The 19,323-nt window shown below is 41.9% G+C and overlaps 1 protein-coding gene across 2 annotated transcripts in view; it reads left to right on the top strand.

Moving 5' to 3' along the window:
• MYL10 (myosin light chain 10) overlaps positions 1–18,988 on the top strand; it is a 27,184-nt gene extending 8,196 nt beyond the window's left edge. For both annotated transcript variants that reach the window (XM_033518960.1, XM_015647032.1), the window contains exons 2-7: positions 5,260–5,346; positions 8,007–8,082; positions 9,439–9,543; positions 12,949–13,027; positions 17,940–17,988; positions 18,746–18,988. In XM_033518960.1, coding sequence (XP_033374851.1) covers positions 5,311–5,346; positions 8,007–8,082; positions 9,439–9,543; positions 12,949–13,027; positions 17,940–17,988; positions 18,746–18,844 — 444 coding nt within the window. In that variant the 5' untranslated portion in view covers positions 5,260–5,310 and the 3' untranslated portion in view covers positions 18,845–18,988. The remainder of the gene's footprint in view (positions 1–5,259; positions 5,347–8,006; positions 8,083–9,438; positions 9,544–12,948; positions 13,028–17,939; positions 17,989–18,745) is intronic.
• Positions 18,989–19,323: the final 335 nt, after the last annotated feature.

Genomic DNA, 19,323 nt, shown 5'->3' with positions numbered 1-19,323 from the left:
CCGCCCATGCGTTCCCATGAAGGATGACAAGGTTTCCTGAGTTGGACAAAGCAGCCGCTGGATTTGGGCTCAGCTGTTGGATTTGGGGTCCCCAGGGTGGAGGAGGCCGGGGAGGTTTTCTGCTGCTCTGGGATGGGGTTGGGGATGTCAGGAGGAGGCTGTGACTGTAAAGGGTTTTCTGTGGGAGGAGGAGAACGCTTCAGTGTCCGGGAGTGAAGCAGGGAGGCTGCAGGCCAGCAGATTCTTGTATCTAGCAGGGATCAAAGGTGTGTCTGTGTGGGTGTGCACAGGCTGGGACTACACACTAAATGGAGCTAGGATGAGAAGGGAGGGATCTGTTTGTGACTGCAGAGCAGGTAATAAAAGGATCTTCTGTTTCTCAGTTCTGATAACGTGGTTTATTTGAATGATCTGAGGCTGCTGCCTGTTTGAAATGCAAATCGTGCCCTTAGAGCAGTTTGTGTTGCTTACTCCTCTAGACTGTTCCCTCAAAGACACACACTTGGGTTGGCCTTGTGCTGCTCACCTGCCATGGAAAGGACCTAAACCACTCTAAAAAATGATGGCCTGTCCATAGCTGGGATGTTTGGTACAGATGCAGTGTAAATTATCTCAGCAGATCAAACCTGTGGGACAAAAATCAACAAATATCCTGTCCCATGCTGCAGCAATCCCTTGTCCAGGTCTGAGGTGTAACTTCTGATTCAGAAGCTGTATTTGATGATGACAAAAATTTGAAGACGAAAAATGTCAGCACAGAGATCCCAGAGTGGATGAAAAACAAGGAGAGAGTGTGATGGATGAAAAAGTAATAGTAACTGAGAGTTAACATCATACAGTGGATCACAGCAGGGGACACAGTCTGAGCAAAGTGATGGATGATTCTGTCTTTTCTGTAGTTGTAGATGTAGTTGCAGAGGAAGGAAATACAAAATGTGAAGCGTAAAAACCTGGTGGTATCTTATGTCTACCTTGTCCTGGAGTGAATAAACACTTAAGGGTACAAGACAACAGAATGAGGCTCTTAACAGTGTCCACTGCTGATTCTCCCTGCAGGGCTCTCTCCCTGCTTATCCATTGAGGTTGGTTTTGGTAGAAAAATTAGAAGACACAATGAGTGGCTGAGTAGGGAAGTGTTTCTGCTTGTGTTTTTTGACTTTGCTGTCAGGAACACCACACTGTCCTTGTTAATTATTAAGAGTATTTTCTGTGGAGCTTAAAGCATGATGGACTAAACAAGGAAGTGACCTCACCAAACCAAACCAAACCAAACCAAACCAAACCAAACCAAACCAAACCAAACCAAAGCTGTGGCTTGTGGCAGAGTGCTGCCCCTCTCTCTGTGGAGATGTTTCTGCACTGCAGGAAATGCCAACTGGAGGTTGGTTAATTCCTACTTACTGAAGGGTACCACTGTGCCCTTGAGCAGCCACTGAGGGACCTTGCTCACCCTACAGCAACTTGCCTGGTTTTCCATATTTACACTCATTGGCTCTGCCTGCCTGTGTCCCTCCACACCCTGGTTCTTTTGGGCTCCCTGACTCTGCCAGAAAGGAGAAATATAAAGAATCTCAGTGAGGGAATCTCAGCTCAAAGAAAATGGCTGGTACAACAGAGTTTTCTTGGGACCAGATTTTGATATGGCTCAATTTCTTCATTTAAAGCCTCTAAAACAAACCAAAACCAACCAAACAAAACAACAACAACAAAAAAAGACCCTTTAGAACCCAGGCTAATTGAAAGAGTGCTAACACTGGTAAGACAAATGAGTGATACGCGACAAGCCTGTGGTTTCTCCTCTAAAGTGAAGTGTTGTTTTCTTCACAATGGGATGATTAATATGCTCAGGCAGGAATATTAATAGGCTTGTTCAGTTGTTGCAACATTCTTCCCACTGCTGTGCTATTGAGGCCTCGGAATCCGAGCCCAGGGGACCCTGAGCTCTTCAGTTTCTCATCTGGCACGTTTTGTATGTCAGTCTCACAGCACATGTTGCAATGAGAGCTGCTCTATCTTTGCAAAGTGCAGCCTGGCACACTTTGGTTTCAAGAGTGGGGAAATCAAGGCAGGCAGAAGTGATGTGTCAGTCACCCACTTTCTCCTCTGTGGGTCACCTACTAAATCTTAGAAGCCATATGTTTGCTCAGTTCTGTGATGTTCCTTTTGATATGCCACTCTTTCAGAGAGAGACTCTGGAGTCAGAATCCTGACTGTGTTCATTAAAAAATTCTGGAGTGTTTGGAATTGTCAGACAGCAGCACAGAACTATTTTATTCTCAGAGTTATTCTTTTCTGTAACACAGACCTATTTCTGTTCTCTCTGAGCTGTCTTTCAATTCAAGTTACCCACCAGAAAGACAATGAACTCTGTTCTGTTCCTGCTCCACCTACTTCTCTCTCAGCCTTCCTCCTCATAGCTTCTCCCTGCCCAAATTATGCAAATTGGGATGCAGTTCTTTCTGTGATTACAAATTCCCTGGCTTTTTAGGGCAGGTAAGCTGCATTCCCAGTACTGGGAACTGGTAATCCAAGATGCTCTGTGTTGGATGCTACAAGACTTAGCTTGAACCTGGTGATGGAAACCAACCCCAGCTGGCAGCTGTTCTTGGGCCCCTGTGAAAGGTATTGGTGGTCTCAGCCTTCTCCTATTTATGAGCAGGTCATAAATAGGATCCAGATCCAGGCCTTCAGCAGAAAAATTAAAAATTGATAGGGCATCATTGGCACTGATCTCCTCTGTCATCCCTGGAGACAACAAACCAGAGAGTAACAGTGAACAAATATGTTAGGATAAATTTTTCTAGTATTTCTAGGCTGGAAGCAAATTATTTTTAATGTTCCTCCCAACCCAAAACATTCTATTATACTACAGTAATTCTTTCCTGTATAATAAGTTTTCAATCTTTGCCTTGAAAAGGACTCCACTAACAATCAGAAGTTTTGGGGTGGTTTTTGACTTGCTGGTCTGTTTGTAATAGATCTTGAGGTGCAGCTTTTGCATTTATCTGATCCTTCCTTACAGCTATAGCCCTTGCTTGAAGCCTTACAGCCCAGAGAACCCAATAAACTGAGGAATAATGGAGGAATTGTCAGTGTTTGGCATTTAGAAGAGCTGGACCCCACTGGTGGTGATAGCTGAAAAAATGCAGATGGTTTTCTAGCACGGGGAATATTTATCAGGCTGAGCATGGATGCTGTGTTTGGCCACAGAACAGACCATGAGGGGGGCAAAGCCTGTTTTGTGTGCAGAAGGAGCAGCTCCAGGAGCCCAGCAGAAGCAGCCCCAGTGCCCCATCCGAGCCCCCAGCCCTGTGGTCAGTCCCCCCACAGCTGGCAGAGCTCTCCCCTGGGGAACATCTGCTTCCCCTTTCCCTCAGGGAACAAATACATGTAAATACGTGGGATTGTTCTGAATATTTCCATTCGATCTGCAAGTGTTGAAAGCCTCCTCCAGGCACCTCACGTTATGTGGAAGATTGCCCATTACTGCTCAAAATAACACTTATTTCATGTGGAGGAGGAGGAGGGAATCTGTTTATTCCAAAATCAATATTTCTACATTCATTAAACATTCCACTTATTAACTTCTTTTTTCCATGCCTGTGGTGGCATTCTATCCTTGTTTTTATCCTCGCTACAAGTATATTTTTCACTTAATTTCCATTTCTATTTCCAGATTTTAGTTCTTTGAATTATCTGATAGGAGCTTGACAGGTCTGGAGTGTGGGTATGGGGAAGAGTGTCTAACATTGCCCTGATTTCCCCCTTCCACATCCTGGGATCTAAACCAGGGTGGCTGAGTGCAGAAATCTGCCTGGCAAATTAAATTGATCAGACAATGTAGGCTTCAAACAGAGTCAAGTGGGAATATTTCCTTGAGCTGCTCTGCTCCTCAGGATATTTGAAATCAGTATTGAATTTGAACTTTCACAGGCTTTTTTATTTTGATGAAAGGAGACAGTAGAAGTTGCCTTCTGTTTCATGCAGAATAGCCCAAACTAAGTAAGCCTAATTTTCTGTGACACGAGAACCAGGTGGGACTATGATAATGAAGTTTAAAAGTAAAAATGATAAAGAAAAAAGTAATCTGTCTGGAAGGGAACTCAAAAGGCGATGCAACTCATTATCCTGCCCCAAGTAAGGATAATGCTGTGGTTAAAACACTGCTGTAATCCTTTGGAATCACAGATTTTATTCTTTACTGCAGAACAAGAACTGTATTGTCTTAGGCAAGTTGGTTGGGCCCTAATTCAAAGATATTTAATGAAGCCTAGTTCTGACTGATTTTTAGTGAGCATTAGATTCTTAGATATCATTGTAGCTCTTTCCCCAATCTTGCCCTGTCTCAGCCTCCAGACTCAAGAAATGGTGATAAAAGCAGTCCTGCCCTTTCATTTAAGATGACTATCTTGAATATTAAAATAACACGGTCTGGTAAGGTGCTGCACTGCAGTGCCATAGGTTGGTTCAGGAATAGATTCCAAAAGTGGAAGGTGTTCCTTCTTGGGAAGGATTAATCTGTTCTGTCAGTGCTGGTCCAGACCAAGCAGATTTCTAAACATTTCTGTGTGAGTAGGAAATGATATAACTTCCCTTTATAGTTCCTGAGCTGAGTCTTCATGCAGGGCCTTGCTTGGAGTCTGGCTGCCAGTCCCAGCATGGGAACTGGGAAGAAGGAGCCCTTGTAGGCACTGACCCGAGTTCTGGAATTTCTTGAGAACAGCAGGCTGGGAATTCTAGCTCCTAATCTCCAAGTGACACCATCAGGATGTCACCCCTGAGCTCTGCAGAGCCAGTGTGGAAGGGGAGTGATCCCTGTGTGGAAGGGTCTGGGATGCTCTGAGGTGGATGTGGCCCTGCCCAAGGAGCAGGCAGCTCCTCAGGGGAGCAAACAGCACCAGGGAGGATGCTGAGCACACTTTGGGTCCCTCACCTTTCTGAAGACAGCACAGTGACAAACTGTCCTGGTTTATCTGAGCTCTCAGGTCCCAGGACACAGCAGGGAGTGGCAAAAGACCTCAATCTGTTAATAAGGCAGCAATTTTTATCCCTTGTATAAATATATATATTCAATCCTATATATTTATATATCTAAATCTATCTGTCTATAAGATTGAATTTTAAAACCTTGTAATAACAAAGTACAATCCTCTTGTATTATTTGACTGTGTAGTTTTTACCTTCTGTTGAAGATGTAATTTGTTTTCATGGGTGCTTAACAGACAAAGGAATATGTACTTGATCTTATTTGTATTACAGGCTCCCAAAAAGGCAAAGAAGAAGATAGAAGGTGGTTCCAATGTTTTCTCTATGTTTGAACAAACCCAGATCCAGGAGTTCAAAGAGGTTGGTCACTACTCTGCTGTTCTCTATAGTCTCCTGTTATTGCTAATGAATAACATAGGTTTTGTTTGTAATCCTTATTCAATTCTCCATCTGCTTTAATAGAACACACAGTTGTTTTCTGAATCATCCCTGTGGTTTTGGCTGGTAGATCATTTTCCTTGTGTGTTTGTTTGTTCTTTCTTTCATTCTTTCTTTCCTTACTTCCCTCACTCACTCCCCTGTTTCAAGCTCAAGACTTATTTGAAAAGCACCCAATCCCCCACCCCAAAATAAAGGAAAAGCGTCCTCTCATCCACTTCAGCCCTGATTCAGGAAAACACTTGAGCACATGTTAAAAGTTAAGTGATATTCTAAATCAGGCATTGTCCTGACTAGAGGTGCCAGGCTGAACCAGGGCTTTCATTCGTGCTCTGTTCCACAACAGCAACAGAAAATATTTGTGCCCTTCTGAAGCTGCCCACAAACTAGGAATGAAAATGCCAAGAAGCCCTCAGCCAACTTTCTCCACAAATACCAATAAAACAAGACAACATGTGGAGATGAGCTAAGCATCTTTCGGCTCCCAAGGGATTTGCTGTTCCATGCACTGTAGTTACCTGTAAAACTGATGGGGTGGCCTAAAAGCTGGAGCACATAAAAGACAGACAATCTGTTTGATGAGTTTGTGCTCTTTTTCTGTGTGGACAATCTAGAGTGTCCATGAGACCATCACATTCTGCACTGGTTTGTCATTTTAAATTACTGGTTTTTTCCCCATTTTTTCTGACTCATATCTCCAAAGCAATTTCCAATGTGATAAATGTCTGCTGTTTCATTTTGTGCTTTCACGTGGCTTTTGAGTTTACTTTTCTTGAGGATTCCCATCAGGAAGGCTCAGTGATGAAGAGGACTAAACTCCAAGGCAAGGCCTGGGAATATGACCCAGCTAAATTAATTTGAACCACTAATAATTTCCCCACAGTCAATGGGAACATGTTTGACTCTCTTCTCCCACTTCTTCTCCATATCCTAGTAACCTCCATTTCATTTTCTCCAAGAATTAGTGCTTGAAGATGGACCAACAAAAAGAACTGGACAGAATGCCACTATTTGATCTTCTCTTAATATGACAACACCAGGAGCATTTCTAGGGGGATGGTGGCAGAATAATGGCAAAAGCATGAGGCAGTGGAGTGGTTGAGTGAAACCTAAAACCATGTTGTGTCTAAGAACTGCATACTTGGGACACTTATTTCTGAAAGGCTGGTTTGGATTAGAACATTTTTATCTAGAGATTTCAGCTCATAAGCAACTGTTTCAGTATTGCTGTTCTGTTATTTAAAATTCATCCATTACAGGGCCTGATGCTCTTCCTGTCTCCTGTGAGCTGCCTGAGTTTGGCTTTGCTCTTTATATTTTCTTTCTCTTTTGCTTCCAAGTTGTGGGGAATCACCATTTAAAGCAAGGGCAAAACATCTCTAAAGAGTTGGGCTGAATTTTTTTTAAGGGGATGGTTTGGAAGGTAAATGTAAGATTATGAACATAATGCTGAAAGGAACCCCATGGGTAAACTGGGCAGTGGGGCTCTGCAAGAAAAGCTGGAGGAGAAAATACCTGAAGATGTGTGGAGATAACTTGTTCATGGGAAGAAGTTCACCCTGTAGGGCAGCAGGCTTTAAAACTCTGCAAGTTACTGCAATCTCAGGGGAACACTGAAGAAAGAATAATTCCTGACCATTGCAAAGATACTCTCCCATACTGATGTGCCTGTCAGACAGATAACCAGCTTCAGAGTCGTGCCAGGATCAACTAATATTCCCCATAGCATGACCAGGGGAATTTCAGGTCATTAAAACCTTTCCAAATCAATGAAACATTATAAGTGTGATGGCAGCCAAGAGATGGACACACAAATGGGTAAACAGATAGATGAGCTGTTTACCAACTTAGCTGGCTTGGTAAACAATGGTTAGAGCACATGAAGTCCATGTTGGCTGAAAATAAAAATAAAAAACAACTGCTTTTTTTCTATTGGAAGTTGAATTTTGCCTGACAAGAGTATTCAAGGTCAGCACATCAGTGTCAGTCAGAGCACACAGCACAGTCTCAAAGATGCAGTGTATTGGAAAGGGGAAAAAACTTTGAATAAATAATCTTATGGAACCTACATTTCTCTGTACTTTTGAAAGTTCAGCTATCTCTGTGTGATGGATCATTCTAAGGCCCAGGAGGAATTGACTTCAGGTTGAGAGCAGAGAGATACATACAGAAATGAAATGTTTTACAGAAACATTTCAGCCTCAATCAAGGAATGGGGTATGGGGAAGGTAAAAACACAGAGCAACCTCTGGCTTAATCTGCCCTGGCTAAAGCCTCCCTAATTCAAACTTTTATGGGTTAAGGGCTGAATGGCTGGAGCTGCCAGCATTGGCTTCAGCCCAATGCACGCTGCACTGAGCATTAATTTAGTAAGAAGAGGTTTGGCTGGATTTAATTAAGCCCCTTGCCAAGATACAGTAATGTGTTGAAAGTGAGGAAAGTGCAATGATGTGGAGGAATCAAAGGAAGTTAAATATTCCTTTTTACAGCATGAATATCATCTTCCCATGGACTGATGTGTGTGATTGGAACACTGTCCTGTGCCATGGAAATGGCAATAGCTGTTCCTTTTCTTTCCACAGGCTTTTACCATCATGGATCAGAACAGGGACGGCTTTATTGACAAAGCAGACTTGAGAGACACATTTGCTGCACTAGGTAAACAAATAATTCAATACTTAAGAGATATGCTGTCTCAATTTCAAGCACAGAAGAAAGGTTGGTATTAGAATGACAGTGGGGGAAGAAATGAGATACACAGGGGGAAAAAGAAAACCTGTTCAGTTTGACCTTCCTCCCTTTGGTTTCTGGGATCTCACTACAGAGCTGCACTGGGAAGTCTCCTGAGCACGGAGGGGAATTAAGGTCTGATCCCCTCCCTGCAACTATTTCAGAAGAAGCCTGCCCAAGCAGGGGTCCATGCCAGGCATTTCTGATTTGCCTCTGAATCCAGGCTTTTTCATCTGGGAGCCATGGAATATCCACTGATTAGCACTGCAGTCATGGACTAGCTGCCCTCTGCCCACGCAAACCTAGGAGGGCTTCATGTGGAGCTCTGTGCTGCTGTGAGTTTGTGTGGGGTGAAATGTGCACGAGATTAGGTATTGTCCATTCCATGGCTGTCATAATCTTGATAATATCAAGCAGATTAGAGCAAATCTTCCCAAGGAAAGAAAAAATTCAAGCACTCATAATCCCGAACCTGGAGTTGAATCCTCGTTGCAGCATCTGAGGCTTGAACAGTGATGTAGGCATTTGGGCTTTTGCCATCTGGAGCTTATTAAAAAGAGCTTGATAAGAATCTTTAGTGCTCCCCGGGGTGGAATCAGACGCCAGAAGAGTCAGTGTAAGGAGCAGAAGCTCCTGAACTCTTTATTGTGACAATGAGGTTTGCAAACTTTGGCCTGTAGCTACTGTTACCCTGAAATATTTATTTCTTAAGGCCAAGTTCTGCTATCTTTCCTGTTCAGTGAAGCCTTTCAATGCCTATAAAGTACATTCACAGCAAATTACCACTCAATTTGAGGAGGGTTTCCAGGGTCTAAATTCTCATCAATAGGGCTGCACAAGGATGGGGAAGGGATACCACTACTCAGCTCATCCCTCTGCCCTCTACTGAGAGAGGTGTCTCAATATCCAGGAGGGCAAAGACAAGACCTTGGATTCACTTCAGTCACTTTCATCTCTGCTAAATTAATATCAGTGGGGCCCATATTTCACCTGAGGTAAAAAATAAAGCCCCAACCCAAAAGGCAGTTTATTTGGAAGTGCCCCTTCTCTCGTCCACTGCTGGCCATGTCTGTGTTATTTATCCTTCTTGCTCCTTCAGTCACCCTTTGATCTCAGAGCCAGCTCTGCCAATTTCTTTTTCACTGGGGTATTTGGGAGTTGTGTTCTACCATGTTATTAGCAAAGTTGCACAGAGCCCTGAGCTCCCCAGTGGGAGGAGATGAATGGGAATCGTTTTTCGAAACACAATTTGTGATTTATTATGAAAAATGATCTCTGCTGCAGGTCGTCTGAATGTCAAGAATGAAGAGCTTGAAGACATGGTGAAGGAGGCGCCAGGTCCTATTAACTTCACTGTCTTCCTTACAATGTTTGGGGAAAAGCTGAAAGGTAAGTACCTCTGGGGGATTGGAGAGGTATCTGTCAGAGATCCTCGGCACTGAAATATCTCAGCACCTTGCAAATTATAATAATGTCTCCACAGAACAATGCTTAGAGGCAAGGAGGGATCACCAGTTTTGCAGACAGAGGGGAAGCATGAAAGGCTAAGGGACGGTGCAGAGGACAGTTCAAAGGTCTGATTTAGTTTACACAAGCTAACATGAAAGTGGTGAGTCGGGGTCCAGAAGGTGGTGAAACCTCAGCAGCCTGGAGCACAGTGCAGGGGAGTTCTTCACCATCAGAAGGCTGAACTCATGCTCATGCTCTAGTCACAGCACTCCCAGTGTTAGCTGGTTTTAAGCATTGCTAAAAACCCACCCTTTTTGCATGCCTTTGTCACATAAAGCAAACATGGGCTTCCCTCATTTTCTGTATTCATTGTAACTCGGTGGCCCAGCCTCATTGTCACTTGAGGTCAATAGTGATTTTGCCATTAGGTGAAGATTTCACTGAATAACCCTTAATGCAGTGGATAAATTGAAATAATTAAATTTCAGTGGATTTACAATGATAAGAGAGAGGGATTTTACCCATTGCCACAGAATATATAGGGAACACTGTGGGAAGTTGAGGAAATTTGCTGTGTGAGCTGGTAATTTAGTCATGTCTCTTCTCCAGTTAATGGCTGGAAACTGCAAGAGAGGAGGTGTGAGACCAAGACAGAACTCCAGTCATCTTCCTACAGGCATAAGAGAAAGGTGAAAGCCTTCAAAGCAGGGCTGGCCTTAGCCAAGCACATTCCAGAAGTTTGTTAAAATAGCTAATGAATAGAAAAATGGAAAAATCAGATCCTATTTTCTTCAAAACATTTATTGTTTTGTTGCTGGATTCTGGCTTTATATTGCTGAACACAATTCCAGTGAAGGGTTTTCTATGCTTGGAATGGAAAATAGAGAGGTCTGAAAGAAAGAATTCATGCAGTTGGTTTTGGAAGAAAGACACTCTTGCTAAAGAGGGCAGGAAGTCTGGGAGGCACGAGAGGTGATGGAGAAGGCTGACTGAGGAGAGGATTTTATTCCCCAGATATCAGCCTGTCTGTGGTACCTCCACCAGGACATTCCAGGTGTCTTCTGGCAGAGCAGGGAGTGCCTTCCTCCATATTCTTCCTCCTGGGATATGTGGATGTTTGTTGTGGGGTGTCCTGCTGCCCATTCCATTTGTGAGCATGGAAATGAGCTCTTCCTCCTCTCCCCTCTTCCTCCTCTCCCTTCTTCCCCCATGCCCTGTACAGTTGCTGGAGCTGGCAAAGCCTCTGGCCCTGCCAGTCCTGTGGCCTAAAAGCAGAGCCAGCACAGGAAGGTGAATGGCAAAGCAGAACCCTCTTGTCTGCAGGTTTCCTGTTGGCTACTAGCAAAGGAGAAGGGTTTTTTTAATTTCCATTTGGTGAAGGGAAAATCACAGCTGTGCTTGTCATGCCCTTCTGGTTGGGTTTGTCATGCAAAGGAAGCAGAGCCAAAAGACTGCACATTCCCAATCAAAACTAATTGGGATGAAGAGCCTTTGTAGTGCAATTAGAAAGGGAGAAAGGGCTAGAGGAAGTGGATATGGCAATTTTGCAACACTCTTTATTAGCTAAGTACCACTCAGAGAATTTGGTGAAAGGTGCTTTCTAAGTAAAATTTGTTGTGCTATAATTGATTTCTGTCATAAAGGGGAAGCTGGGATTTTCAGGATGAGCTTTAGCTTTGTATGTTGAGATTATGATGCCAGATGAACAGCTAACAAAACTCGGTTTATGTTAATGCCAACCACATGGAGCTGCTTCTACAGGGAGTCAGAATAATACAATTTGTACAGAAAACAGAGATGCCGCACATCAAAGAAACCACTTTATTTACCAGCTAATCAATAAAGAATGCCTGCTGCATTGCTTCTCTTCAAAGCCAAAGTCCAAGGATATGACAGAGTAGAAAATGTAAAACACAGTAAGGAAAAAAAATCCCCCCCACAGCGGTGACTACTTAAAATGCAGCCCTCTCCTTGGAGCTGGGGGATGTTTCTCTTCATGGGACAATCAAAACACTCATTAAACACCAATGCTCTTTGTATTGATCACAGATTCATTGCAGTTTGGATACATTGCCCACAGCTTGGCAAAAATAATATACATGGGCATTGTGTGGCAAGGAGGAGGCCATCTAGCCCGAGGTTTGTTCACCATTATATCCTCTAGGATCCTGCTAATCCTTGTGAAAGCTTTCAAACAAAGCAAACTGTGAAGGCATCAGGAGAGTCTGTAGAGCAGGGAACCTTGGCTGGGTTCTGTTCTGGTTCTACCTCTGCCAAACTTTGAAACAAACTTTGAATCTGCAACCCTTTGTGTCGTATCCTTTTTTAATCACTCCTTCAGCATACCAAATAGCTTCATTTTGTCCATGGAATCAGTTCATCTGCTTGTAAACCTGGTTTCCTACAGCTATACAAAGATTTCTATTCTGTATACTACAGTAATATTTTGAAATATTGGGGAATAGTCAGAAACAGAGTACATGGTGTTTCCTTTGGTGTGGGTTGAAAATGGGTGTACTCAGAGTCTGCAGTATTACAGAACAGTCAGAAGCCCCAGCCAAGATTAAGGCACTGTGAAAACAAGTCCCTGACACAAATGTTTTCCAGTCTAAAGAGATGGGATAGATAATGGAAGGAAGAAAAGGAAGACCATTACAATCATTTTACTGCTGGGAACAGAGGGAAAGGGATATTAAAGTCATACCAAAAATCTGTGGCCCTGCTAAGGGCAGAAGCAAAATCTTGCAGCCACAGTCTAATTCTTTAAACCATCCTGTTTCTGTAAGTAACACTTAATGAAGAGACACTTGAGGGGAAGGGCACAATGGGATTTCAGTGCAGATCACCATCTCACATTGATCATCCTGTTTCCATTGCATTCCATTGGCATTTGGATTTTATGATGAGCTCCATTTCCTTTAGTGAGGGAAATAACCTCTTCTCTATATGGCCAAGAACAAGTAACATCAAAAAGTGTTTTTACAAGGAACGTACAGTGCAAGATTAAAGGAAGCCAGTGAGGGAAACAGTTTGTTATATTTTCATTTCTGAAAGCCACTAATCCTCTGGGTACTGATATTGGAGACCAGTTCCTGGAAGTTTTCTCTCCTGCAGACATAGAATAGATATGAGTTATTATTTTTAAGCTTCTGAGCATTGAACTATTCACCTCTATTGTTTATCTGACATGACAAATGCTGCCGACTTAGGGAACCTTTGTCTCCAAACCCACAACTGCAGAATTCTCCATTTTGCACTGTTTTCAAGTGAATGTAATTACTTAGCAAGTATTCTGCAGCCAGAGAAATACATCCAGCCTTCTAAATTATATTTCATTAATTTTAGGCACGGACCCAGAAGAAACCATTCTGAATGCTTTTAAGATTTTCGACCCAGAAGGAAAAGGCCGCATAAAGGCAGACTAGTAAGTTTATTTCAAATCCTTTAGAAGAATAACAACAATAATAATAATTGCAGAGTTTTAAAGAACTGCTTAAAAGATGTATTTTTCACAGTATTTTAAGAGGCAGAGAAACATTTAGCTTTGTAAGCCAGAGTTGTAAGTCTGGACTGTTGTATGAATGTATTTGTATACCAAAAAGAGATGTTATTGTCTTCAGACATTGCAAGAGCCAACGGAAATATAATCACATGTAGGCCATTAGATAGCCTCTTTTTGAAGGTCTGGATATAAATCGACGCATGACTCTTTGTAAATTAACTCCATATGTAAAATTAAAATGAATGTCTGGTGCCTAACTCTCAGTACTTGACTAAATTGGGAAAGCTACTCCCTTCTTTAAAAAAGTGATCAATTTAATTAACTCTGAGACATGGTTTTAGTGCAGGACGTTTTCCTTTTTTATGTGTTTATCATTTGAGCCTTCTGCTTCTAGAAATAATTTGCTGTAAAATTCCACTAGATACGGTGAAAGCCAAACCAAATAATACTATTAATAATCTGGCAATTATTGTCAATATGGCTATTTTTAAATAAGGAGGCAGAACCTAATTTGTATTCATATCCTGTTGCACCAAAAAAGCAATGTAAAAGGACTTTAAGAGGTATTTGCACAAATGCAAACCCTCCTTGCACTGCCAGAATGGTGCAAGCAGGACTTTCAGGTGAGTGAGATAAATGATATCAAATCAGGGCAGGGGATAAGGAGGTTGGACCTATTGCTCCAGAGAAGTGTTTTATGTACCTAGATTTATGCATACGTTTAAATTTGTTCATATGCTGAAATTTCATGGTGAATTTGGGGTTTGTACTTCTACTACAGCAGCCATTTCAGGTAGATTTTATAAAGCATGATATGTACAGGAAATCTATCAGTTACAAAATTGTATTTGCATCAATTATTTCTGCTTATGTTGTGATAGACTCTGACCAGAACCCTGTGGAGATTTCCATGACATTATCTGCAATTATTGATGAAAGTTAGTTGAAAATGTAAAATTCAGGTACAATCTTTCCTTTACCAAGGTGGTTTTCTATGGCAGTACTCCAGTGGGTCTGAGAACTTCTGCAAAATGCAAAGTAAGAGAGACAATCCTTTGAGTAAGAACTTCCAAATTAATTAAAACACAAGTGGATGTAGCAATCAATCAGAAGGAACAGAGGGTTAAGAGTTGTCCTTATGGTTTTGGGGTTAACATCACCCAAAAAGCTTGGGAAGAACAGTCAGGGGATCATATCAGAGGTGACTCAAACAACAGAATAAATGTAGCCTGTCGCCAAATAGGGCAGATCACACAGTAGTGAAATCACATCCATGAAATATGAACTTCTGCTACTCCAGAACCCATGAAATGTTGTATTTCCCACCACTATCTGTAACAATATCCTGCATATAAAATCTGCAGCTTGCCACCCCGTGTCCAGATCTACATTCCTTGGATGCTGGAAGCCAGTTGGAGTTTGGGGCAAATTAGGAATGCAGTATCACACTCCAAAATGAAGATGAGAGAGAAATATTTTATTTTTCCTTGATGGAAAAGGTCAACCTTGTCCCCACCCCCACTGCACTGCTAACATTAGACAATTGTTTTAGTTCATCACCACAACAGAGCATAATGTTTACTTATTAGACCCGAGGGTAATGTTGATCATTACAGAACAAACCATTAAATCAATTCCGTGGATGTCTTTGAGGTTTAACTTCTATTCATATGCTTCCAAAATGTAGACATTTGAAGTTTTGAAATAATTTTTCTGTTGGCTCATGCAGCCATTTCAATGTGACAGTTAATGCTAATAAATAATATTTCTCCATATTAAAAAAATCCTGGAGTGTTTCTCTCCAAAACCAGCCATGCTGACCTTTTAATCAGAACTTCTTTTTTATGATCATGGAGTTAACATCCTTCTGGGGATTTTTATGTCTCTTCCCTCTGCGTGTTTTCACCTCTAGTCTGGAAATGACTCACTCAGTCCATGTGATGGTAGCTGGGATGGAGCCTTCTAACCTTTCCAGAAGCTCCAGGAGTTTATAACTTACTTCCAAATTCAATGACAGACTTTGTTTGTCTGCATCATTATACCACACATAAAACCCTTCCCACAGCATGATGTCAAAAAGAGAAAATGCTCTCAGTCCCATTCTCAGCTGGTGTGAACTGGGGCAGTGTTTGGAAAGGTTGGATGATTCAGTCCCAAATGCCACTCATGGGGCAGAGTGAGTCAGGCCAACACCAACTGTGCCTAATGCTGAGGCCAGTGAAACTTTTCAGATTTGGGCCAGATGAAAATGGACCCAGGGGGATGGAAGAGGTCCCAGGCATGCTGGACTTTGGAGCTGAGCTAGAGATGATTCTCCCCGTAGCTGTAGAGCTCTGCTCCTTCCCACTCACCTGTTTTCCTCTGAGACAACACTGTAGAAAGGACAGATCCAGAGGAAAACCAAAAATGTCCCAGAGATTTCACAGATAATTTTTAAAAAGGCTTTTAAAATATCAGAATGCAACAAGGTACTTCTACATTCCTAACTGTAGAAGGAATTGATGTGAGCCAGGTCAGGGGATAACATTCAGGCTTTTTAAGTTAAAGCAAATAGATTTGGGTTTGGTTTGGTTTTGGGGGTATTTTTTGAGAAGAAAATAAGCTTTCTAAAGAAAACAAGATACAAAAAGAAAAAAAGTGCATAATTTCTGGCTTTGGAAATTGTGAGTGTTTGTTTCCCTATAAAATAAATAATGGAAAATGTGCATAGATCCTTTAGTCAGTCCTTCTTCCTTATGAGTGTGCCAGAGCCTACTGGGCTGTGCATCAGAAGATTATAATTAGATATTTGATCTTTTCTTTTCCCCTAAATACTTTAGGCATGTGAATAGAAGACACACAGTGCCCAGATCTCTTTTTAATTCAGGCTTGTTTGCCATGAAGTTTATTTGTAACTTCTGACAAAATTGCTTCCTTCTATTCACCAAGCTCCTTCCTGGATCACACTTCCTGTTTACATTTGCTAATGTTTGTCAAGGGCATATATATCCAATAATCAATTTATGCTGAGGGGAATGATCTCTCTACTCTTGCACCCACTGATCATTTGAGAATTCGCCTTCAAAAATGCAGTTGATACCAAATGGCCAGATGAAGAGAACAGAAACAGAAACTTAAGAGAAAGAGTTGAAGAAACTTAGCTAACTACAGAGGATGGTGAAGTAATACAGGAAAAATATATGTAATAATTTAAGCTCTGTCTGTGACTTCAGAGTATTTCCCAAAGCTTGCACAGAAATTTTCACACTTGTCCTTGTGGATAAGAGCCTTATTCAGTGCCCAGAAACCTCTGTTTGAAATGTTCCCTTTCTGGGTTTCCCAATGTGCACTTGATATCAAGAAGACCTGCAGAAGTGTGTGTGTGTCCCTGCTACAAACTGGGATGTGTAGCCTTTTTCTGGGAAAAAGTCACATTTGTCAGAGCTGTGAGTGCCACTGGAGCTTTGTCACCTGAACTGCACTTCTGGCTGGGGGACTTTTCTCATGTGCAGTGCATGGGAGCTGAAATGGAGGATTGACTGTTCTGCCTGAACATCTCCACCAACAGTAGGTGAATTTTGCTCCCCTGGAAGTGTTCCTGTTCAGGCATGATTTCTATTATAAGTAGTTTTAAATATTCCCTTTAAAAAGCAGAAAGGGTTTCTTCCAGAAGAGCTGCTGCTCTCACTCCCCCACAACAAATTCTTCAAAAAAGCAGCCTTTTTTCAAATCTAAAACCAAACCAAACCAGATTTCTATATTTGCCTCAGCTTTTGTTTTTGTAAAACAGACTGCTCACCTGTTATCACAGCTTTACAGTTTGTTTTAGTGCTCCAGAACTGCATCTGATAATGTATAAATACATTTGGTAGTGGCAAAAAGAGACAACTCTGCCTCTTCAGCGTGAATGAAAACTGTGAGATTAATATAGGAATTCTTTTACAGGAAGGGGAAATTATTGATGTTATTGAAGGGATGTTTATGTGAATATAAGTAAGTTTATACTGGTGGATGTCCCAGCACGTGGTGCATGTGCTGCCCTCAGCACATGAGTAACTTGGGGAGCTATAAAGACATTTTATCTACAGGGTTAGACTAGAAACAGAAATAATTGTTCCTGGCTTTTCTATTCACCTCTAAACTTAGGTAAAAAAAAATTAAAAAAAAAAAATTACATGCTCGACTGCCTTCCCACAATGTGTTTAAAACAGAAGGTAAATCAGCTGAGAGTCTGCCCCCAAAATATTGTCTTTGATGTAATTGCACGGGATGCAGATTGTGTGTGGGATAAGCTCCGTGTTACAGTGCTGTGACTCCAGATCAAGACAGTGCACCGTGAAATGCAGCAGGGCTCATGCAGTTCCACAGCCTCCTCTGGGAATGGCTGCATGCAAATAAAGGATTCTGGGGTGATGATTCGGAATAGCGGCTGGAGCTCTCTTTCAAGTCCTCTTTCTCATTTCATGCTCTGTTCCTTTCATCCTCAGATTTTACAGAAAATATTCTCTCTTTTGGTTTTGTTAAGTGATCCAAACTTTAAGCAGCAAGTGAGGAAACCTAGCATTTTAGGTTAAGATAAGCATACAAAATTGCTGTATTTCAGTTACAGTAATAACCTTAAACAATTTTAAACCTCTATAAAATGTCACAAAAGAGAAATAAGTTGGCAGAGCGAGGCATTGACACTGATGGGTGCCCACAGAAAATCTCTTACAATATCATGTAAGGATTAACAGCTCTAATTTATGCGGTCACACAGATTTTCTTTCATGCAACTTCAGGAGGGATCTTGCCATCTGAATTGTCATGTGCCATTATCACCCTTTAATCAGGTTATTTCATTTTATTTGAACAGCATCAAAGAAATGCTTATGACACAGGCAGACCGCTTCAGTCAAGAAGAGGTAAGGAACTTTATTCAAAACAGAAATCCAGCTCCAGCTCCTGTTCAGCAGTAAGTCCTTGCCCCTCTTTAAATGCATGAATTTAGCTGAAATCCAGACTGAGAGGAGGTTGATACCAGCTCTGGCAATTAGAAACAATTCAAAGCATCTCTTCTGAAGAGCTCCATGGTTAAATCAAAGTCAGATAGATTCTCTGGACTCCCATCCAAGTGCAAGTGTGGCCTATCTCGTGCTGTTCTTCCCCATGGGCAGCTGGGCAACTGATTTACTGGAGTCCAAGTGGATTTGGGTGGAGACTGTGTTCTGGTTTCCATTTCTATGAGTTGTTTGGTTTGCAATCTGAAGTGAGGCACTGGCTTGGTGGTTTGTGTGAGACTGAGCATAGATTCTGCTGGTTGGGAGGAATTTAGGGGGACTTCATTTTCAGAAGAGGAGATGGAGTGGAGCTGGTCTGTGGACAGAACAGACTGGACAGTCTGTTCCAGTCAGAACAGAGAACTGGACTGTACATTTATCAACCAGGGCTTACCTGGGTTTCAGGGAGAGCTCTTTTCAACAGGGAACTTGTGGGATTCTAGCAGGACTTTATTAACCAGTCATGTTCCAACTCCAGTTTCAATTTTACCAAGCCCAAGGAAAACTTTTCCATGGTGGTTGAAGGACCAGAGCAGCAGGGAGCTGAGCTGGGTTGAAAATGAAACGATGTTCATGCTGCTGTCCCACAGCCTGTGACACTTATCTCTTTTTTGCTTGGCAGATCAACCAGATGTTTGCTGCTTTCCCTCCAGATGTCTCTGGGAACCTCGACTATAAGAACCTCTGCTACGTTATCACCCATGGTGAGGAGAAAGACTGAGAGCAAAGAGAGGAGCTTCTCCTGTGGTAATGCACTGACATTATTCCATGATGCTCTCGTGTACAAGGGCTAAGCATCCAGGATGTGAAGCCATGTGGTCATCAGAAGAGAACCAATAAAATAATTGAAATTAGATTAAAGTTATTTAATGCTCCTGTTTTTATGAAATACCAAAATATCAATTTTGTGAGGGTTTTTTCCCCATATTTTTTGTTCCTGACAGTGGTTTGAAATGGAATTTTCTTGATGAACTGGTGCTTCTTTGATTTATTGACAAACCTAATGTTCACCAGATGGTCCATTGGGCACTGCACTCTTAACCTCTTGTCTTTTATACATAAGCTCCATGTATTAATTGAGAATTCCTCTGACTTATTGCACCAGGAAGAGTGTCTGGCAAATGGAATTATGTTCCATTCCACAGCCCCTAGCAATGGAAGTATGAATAAAACAATCCTGTGAATATGCAATATGCCCTC

The sequence above is a fragment of the Parus major genome, chromosome 19 (assembly GCF_001522545.3).
Source record: "Parus major isolate Abel chromosome 19, Parus_major1.1, whole genome shotgun sequence".
In the NCBI taxonomy this organism is placed as follows: Eukaryota; Metazoa; Chordata; class Aves; order Passeriformes; family Paridae; genus Parus; species Parus major.
The sequence above is the reverse complement of the archived record's forward strand: the minus strand, read 5'-3'. Positions and strand labels throughout refer to the sequence as shown.